The 7,365-nt window shown below is 51.9% G+C and overlaps 1 protein-coding gene across 1 annotated transcript in view; it reads left to right on the forward strand.

The window, feature by feature from the left end:
• Positions 1-6,986, forward strand: part of Itgb2 (integrin subunit beta 2) — a 31,023-nt gene extending 24,037 nt beyond the window's left edge. The window contains exons 12-16 of the mRNA XM_036167823.1: positions 1,440-1,684; positions 2,143-2,362; positions 3,011-3,213; positions 6,160-6,326; positions 6,625-6,986. Coding sequence (XP_036023716.1) covers positions 1,440-1,684; positions 2,143-2,362; positions 3,011-3,213; positions 6,160-6,326; positions 6,625-6,687 — 898 coding nt within the window. The 3' untranslated portion in view covers positions 6,688-6,986. The remainder of the gene's footprint in view (positions 1-1,439; positions 1,685-2,142; positions 2,363-3,010; positions 3,214-6,159; positions 6,327-6,624) is intronic.
• Positions 6,987-7,365: the final 379 nt, after the last annotated feature.

Below are 7,365 nucleotides of genomic sequence, written 5' to 3' on the forward strand. Positions count from 1 at the left end.
GGCCAGCTCACCCAGAAGGTAGATGGGCTGCAAGTACTCCCGTACCCTAGTTCTCTGACCTCAGAGACTCTGAGCAATCAGGCTGGCAGCATGTCACTAGAGTGCCACTGGGACAGGTGACCACTCCTGGCAGCTTGGATCCTAAAGCCACCCTGTGAACATATATGCACAGGCCTCAGTTCAGGATGCCATTGGGCTGGGATATTCCAAGCAGAAGGAAGGGTGCAGTATGCCCAGCAGAGAGGCTGTAATTGGTAGCCTGGATGCCAGACATCCTCTCTCAGCTGTTTCCCCAGTTTCTGCTCTTTGGGGTGCTCTATCCCACACCTCAGATCACACTGATTATATTCCTCTTCCCAGACACTCTATGAACAGTGGTGGTTTGGGTAGCTGTACCTTGCTCTGGTCCTCAGTGTCTCCTAGGTGGCCTCCCTACAAAGCTGAGCTAACTTGGCTGGAGGATTGGTCCATTGGTCAGCGAATTCTGCAGCTTCCTCCTGCAGGAGGTGTCAGGGCTGGCTACTGACATTCTTGTCTCACTAAGCTATGGATCATGTCCCCACATTCTTCTGTTCCGTGATGAGACCATGCTGTCATATCCCCACCAGACCTCCTTCCAGGTCTAGGTCAGCAAGGTCAGATACTGGCTTCTTAGGACTGTCCATTAACGCAACTCTCCAGGAAGCTCCCAGATGAGCCTGCCAGAGGTGTTCTCCTAGTTAGGGTTGCTGGTGCTGTGAGGAGATACTGTGACCACGGCAACTCTTTTTATTTTATTTTATTTTATTGGTGTTTTGCCTGTATAGTATGTCTGTGTGAGGGTGTTAGATCCTGGAGTTACAGACAGTTGTGAGCTGCCATGTGGTTGCTGGGAATTGAACTCAGGTCCTCTGGAAGAGCAGTCAGTGCTCTTAACCACCGAGCCATCTCTCCAGCCCAGGCAACTCTTATAAAGGAACACATTTAATCAGGGTGGCTTATGGTTTCAGAGGTTTGGTCCATTATCATTGTGGCGGGATATGGTGGCATGCAGGCAGACATGGTGCTGGAGGAGCTGAGAGTTCTACATCTTGACCTGCAGGCAACAGGAAGGGGTATGTCTCGCTGGGTATGGCTTGAGCATATAGGAGAGCTCAAAGCCCGCCTTTCACAGTGACACACTTCCTCCAACAAGGCCACACCTCCTAATAGCGCCACTCCCTTTGGGGACCATTTTCTTTCAAACCACCATATGTGTCATGCTTATAGGACAGTCACCTGTATGCTCCCAGGGACATCCTTGACTGGTGTACATGGCATATCCTTAGGAGACCTTTGGAAGCAGGTGTGGCGTGCCATGCATTACAGGTGTTTGGATGAGTTCTGGGCCAGGAAGGACAGGAGGTGTCTCCATCCCAAGGGAGGACCTAAGCACACAAGCCCCTTCCCCATCACACCAGGTGTGACTCTGGCTACATTGGGAAGAACTGTGAGTGCCAGACGCAAGGCCGCAGCAGCCAGGAACTGGAAGGACGCTGTCGGAAGGACAACAGCTCCATCGTGTGTTCAGGGCTGGGGGACTGCATCTGTGGGCAGTGTGTGTGCCACACCAGCGACAGCCCCAACAAAGTGATCTTTGGGCAATACTGCGAGTGTGACAATTTCAACTGTGAAAGATACAATGGCCAAGTCTGCGGTGGTCTAAGTAAGTGTCGGGGGCCAGGGCTAGCCTGGGGAACCTTCTTGTCCATTTGTACCGGGAGATAGTAAGTGGCACATTGGGGACAGACAGATGGACAGACTAGCCAGGCTTCCCTGCCCAATCTGTTTCAGCGTGAGGGTCAGCCTTGTCCTGGGAAGGCAATGGAGGTGACAGTCCTGTCCTGATCCAAGGGCTTTTCAGATACCACGTGGAGGTCCCATCTGGCTAAATGGTAGCCATGTTGCTAGAGGCGCAGGGCAGGAAGGCATGCCTGGTCCCTGTGTTTTTGCCCAGCTGTCTTTCCATGGTGTTCTGGAGCCATATGAGGAAGGATAGGTAGAAGCAGAGGAGGCTATATTGCAAGGCAATATCAGGCTAGGGAACAGGATGGCCGGAGGATTGCTCCCTGTCCCCAGCCACCTGCAGGGAAGTGAGTCTTGGTGATCTCGGTTGTTTTCCAGTGAGGGGCTCCTGCTCCTGTGGCCAATGCAATTGCAAGGAGGGCTTTGAGGGCTCCGCCTGCCAGTGCCTGAGGTCCACCGAGGGCTGTCTGAATACACGTTTGGTGGAATGCAGCGGCCGTGGCCGGTGTCACTGCAACAGATGCAAATGTGACAGAGGTTACCAGCCACCGCTGTGTGAGGAATGTCCTGGCTGCCCCGTGCCCTGCACCAATTACACGTGAGTGTTCCCACTGTCTATATTGGTCTCACTGCTGGACAACCCTGGAGCCCCCAGGGACACAACTGCACCATAGTTCTCAGCAGGATGCAGCAGGTCCTGTGTCCCTGCCCCCATCTACCTCCTTGCATGCCTGCAGGAGTCCTGGCTTCATAGGGGGTCTGGATCTATGCCCCTTTAGCCCTTGAACCAGGTTTCCATTAACACTGATTCTGCCTTCCAGATCCTCTTAGGAACACAGCTGGCATCCCCCATCACTCACATCATTGCACTTAGTCCTGGGAGCTCCCCAGACCTGCTACCTGGGACTACCTGGTACGCAGATGCCCATACTCCTTTCATACCATGCACCAGACACACCTGCATTTCCTGAATCATTCATGCCACCTTGCATAGCTCTACAGCCTGGTCCAGCCATGCATCCTCACATACCAGCATACCCCCACACACACACACCTGGACATCCTGACACACCCGTGTATTTTCACATTCACAAACCTTGACACACTAGTGCACCCTTCCACCACCATGCATCTCTACACACCGGTGCACCCTGGCAGACCTGTGCGCTCTTGTACATCATTGCGCCATTTCATACCTCATGCCCTAACACCCTCTCAACACCCACTCCACCCCACTCCTCTGCAGCTCTTGTGCCGAGTGCCTGAAATTCAATAAGGGCCCCTTTGAGAAGAACTGTAGTGTGAAGTGCGCCCATGTGACGCTGCAGCTCACCCCTCTGAAGAGAACACCCTGCAAGGAGCGGGACTCGGAGGGCTGCTGGATAACCTACACCCTGCAGCAGAAGGACGGGAGAGACACTTACGACATGCATGTGGAGGACAGCCGAGGTGAGGCTGAGCGATACCCGGGATGAAACACCATCTGGCATAGGTTGAACGTGGTGACAGGCACTCTGACCATGAGGTCTTTGCGGACCTTTTCAGTGGAGGACTGCAGAGAAGAACATCTCTCTTCTGTGGGGCAAGACAGATCCGTCAGCAGGACGAGAGCCACCCAGGATGCCTGGGCGGGGCAGCATTGCAGGACAGGCTGGCAGCCATCTGCTTTCCCTGTCCCATGCCTCTCTCTTTCACTCTGCTCTCCTTACTTGGCTCTGCATGAGGAGATGAACAGCCGATGGCATTTCCTGATGGTGACTCCATATTGGGTATGATGCCATTGTAGTGCCACACTGTCCAGCCAGAGCATCTCCCATTTGATGGGGGATCCCGAGGGATGGTGTCTGTTGCTTCCTCAGAGGCCCCCATGGAAAGCTTCAGGGAAGTGGGGGTGATTCCACCCCCCAAGCACTGTCTACTGTCCTTCCACTTGTCTCTGGTTTTTGCCAGGCCCAGTGACACCAGTGAACTTAGAAGATTCTGGCCTGGTCTCTAGGTTCACATTTAAGGAGAGGGGGCACCTGGCTAGACTCCAGACATACCCAACACAGTGTGAGGCTGCAGCCGTCAGTGAGAGGTTCATCTAGAGAGGAAGTTAAGACCATGGGGTAAGGGAAAGCAGAGTGTCTGTGGTTAGAGCAGGCAGCACCCCATGATGCACACGCCTTTAATCTCAGCACTCGGGAGGCAGAGCCAGGTGGATCTCTATAAGTTCAAGGCCAGCCTGGGCTACCAAGTGAGTTCCAAGAAATGTGCAAAACTATACAGAGAAACCCTGTCTTGAAAAACCAAAAAAACAAATTTAAAAAAAAGAAGAGGAGGAGGAGGAGGAGGAGGAGGAGGAGGAGGAGGAGGAGAAGAAGAAGAAGAAGAAGAAGAAGAAGAAGAAGAAGAAGAAGAAGAAGAAGAAGAAGTTGTTTCCAGAAAGAAAGTGGCCATACTCAGCTATGTTTTTTTTTCCTGTAATTGCTAGTTTTTTATTATTATTAGTGTGCACATATATGAGTGCATGTGTGCAGATCAGAGGACAGCCCTCAGGAGTTTATTCACCCTTTTTAATCATAGAATCAAACTCAGGTCACCAAGTCCGCACAGCAAACACCTTTACCAGCTGATCTAGCTCACTAGCCCCCAAACTGTGTTTTTAAAAGTCTAACCAACAGCTCTCTTGGTGGGGTATAAGATGAGCATTGCCCTGTTGTTGGATAGTGTGGACACTGTCCTGTCAGGAACCAAGTGGTCACAGTCCTGCCTGGGAACCAGGTGGACATGGTCTTATGAGGGGCCAGGTAAACACAGTCCCTTTAGGAACAAGTGAACACGATCTTGTCAGGAGCCAGGTAAAAATAGTCTTATCAAAGAACAGGGCAGATATGGTCTTGTTATTGTAGAAGATGGCTGCTGTCATCAGGTGGTGGTGGCGCATGCCTTTAGTCCCGGCACTCGGGAGGCAGAGGCAGGCGGATCTCTGTGAGTTTGAGTCTAGCCTGGTCTACAAAGTGAGATCCAGGACAGGCTCTAAAGCTACACAGAGAAACCCTGTCTTGAAAAAAACCCAAAAGAAAAAAAAAAAGAAAAAGATGGCTGCTGTCCTGTCATTGACCAAGTGGACGCATCATATCTGGGCTGCAGTGGACACTAACAAAGGAAAATGCTGCTGGGACCTAACGGAGTGGAGATGAGTGGGCCGGAGCATGGAGCGAGTCTCTCTTTGAATGAAATGCAGAGGAGTAGAGCTGAGAGAAAGAGGTCCTGGGGTCCTGGGGTACCCAACAGAGGAAGTTGGAAGTCGGAGGCTGAACAACTTAGAAGTATGTTGAATACAATGAGCAAAAATGGTGGGCATGATGGATTTGGACAAAAAGATGTGACAGGGTACCTTATAGGCTTAGACAAGGAGCCTTGGGATTCCAGCTACCCACCTCACACAGATTTGGAGAGCTGAGGGAACTGCAGAGGAGGCTACTCAGGTGACCACTGGCAGCTCAGGCCAGTGACATACCAGGTTCATAAGGACTGAGCCCTGGAGCCCCTGATCCCAAGCCCCTCTTCAAGTCAGAACCCCATAAAAGGCAGTAGGATGCAGACTCCATACAGGACCTGGAGCTCAGGACCTATCCTCCTGGTTGGGGGCTGCTGGCTCCAGCCTGCCCGAGCAAGAGCTCCTCCAGGTTACTCTCATGGGCATGTTTGGGATTGTGTCTGGTTTTATACAACCTTGGCTAAGATATTTAACCTATGTGAAGACAACTGGCTTCCCTGAAAAGGCCACAGTGATAGGCGAGATTCTGTGACAATGTTGTTGGGGACCCAGCAGAGAGAGGTCCATAGTGATAGTACCTCTGTCCCACAGTCAGGGTCTGCTGTATAGCCTACTGCATCCCAGGGCCCACACCCAGGAGAGGCCAGCTCAGCACTGGACCTTGGGACACTGCCCTGTTCATCACATGGCTACCTCAGCTGCTGAACACAGGCCTCTGGTTCCTGGCATTGGTCACCATAGAATCCCTTCGCCTGGATATGCCAACTCAGACCTTACTCCCTGATCCCACTCCCATACTGCACAATGAGACAGCCAGGGATGGTTCAAACACAACCCTAGTCCAAATACACCAGCAGGTAGTGACCAGGGATGCTGACATTTCATCCAGGCTTACCTCAGGTTGGCCACTGACCTGGCCTCCCCTTCTCTGTGAACAAGGGCCAGGCCAAGTGGCCTTCATGTGTCATTTGGAAGCACAGGGCCTGGTCTCAGTTCTGGTAAGGATGAGGCTAGATTCCATCATCTACTCGTGAGATGTGACAAAGAGTGAGCCGGCTTCCTGTGGCAGGTGTAGCTATGGAACATTGGCTACTGTAGGGAGGGGCTGACATGTGGTTGTGTTCCCTCCTCAGAGTGTGTGGAGGGCCCCAATGTGGCTGCTATCGTAGGGGGCACAGTGGTAAGTGTTGTGCTGATCGGTGTCCTCCTCCTGGTCATCTGGAAGGCCCTGACCCACCTGACTGACCTCAGGGAGTACAGACGCTTCGAGAAGGAGAAGCTCAAGTCTCAGTGGAATAATGTGAGTGGCTTCTCTTGGGGACCCACACAGCAAGCACATGCATGCTTCCTTTCCTCCTTGGCCCTTCACAGAGAGCAACTGGTACACTCTCTATCCCAGCCATGCTTGGGAGACCCACACAGAGTGTCTTCCCCTACCCTGTTACTTCTCACAAGGGGACTGTGGCTGTCCTGGAGTAAGGACACATCCCTTACCCCAGCAGCTTAGCCTTCGAGCTCCCAGAGTGTGCTGTGCTGGGCAGGCTTAGAATCTTGACCCACTCCCTGAACTGACAAGAGCATGTTTCGTTCCTTCCTAGGACAACCCCCTCTTCAAGAGTGCTACCACAACTGTCATGAACCCCAAGTTTGCTGAAAGCTAGGGCACAGCTCTCAGGATCAACCAGATGAGACGCTGAGACCACGCCTCCTCCCCTCTGCAACCATGATGTGGCTTACAGTTCACCACAGTACTGCCAAGGATCCTCAGGCCCACTCTGTTTCTTCCTGCCTTTATGTCAAGGCTCCAGGTTTCCCACAAACTCATCTTCTGACCTGCACCATCTTGTCACAGAGCCTTAAGAATGTCCCAAGGTTCCGCACGTATTTTCTTGTAAAGGAAGACAGCAGTCTCAGCAAAGGTGGCACCGACTTATTTATATTAAAACTTGCCAGGGAACAAAACGACATCCCATTTTGTTGTTGTTGTTGTTTTTTGTTTTTCAAGACAGAGTTTCTCTGTGTAGTTTTGGAGCCTGTCCTGGAACTCGCTCTGTAGACCAGGCTGGCCTCGAACTCATAAAGATCCCACCAAGCACCCCAACACAGGAGCTTTTGTAGAGGGACACTTCATATCCAAAGCATATCACCCAGCCATGTAAAAATGCTGGGTCCTGTGGTTGTGTGCCCAAGTCTTAGAATAGGAAGGGCTAGGTGTGGCCAGAGAACCCCTCAAGGGTTCTCATCTTTAGACAGAGGTACTCTTGTTCAATTCTGCTTATTCACACATGAGTGAAGTGTGCAGGACTGAGTGTCAGGCATGTATGTATTTCCTTATATTT

This window comes from Onychomys torridus, chromosome 18 (assembly GCF_903995425.1).
Source record: "Onychomys torridus chromosome 18, mOncTor1.1, whole genome shotgun sequence".
Lineage (NCBI taxonomy): Eukaryota > Metazoa > Chordata > Mammalia > Rodentia > Cricetidae > Onychomys > Onychomys torridus.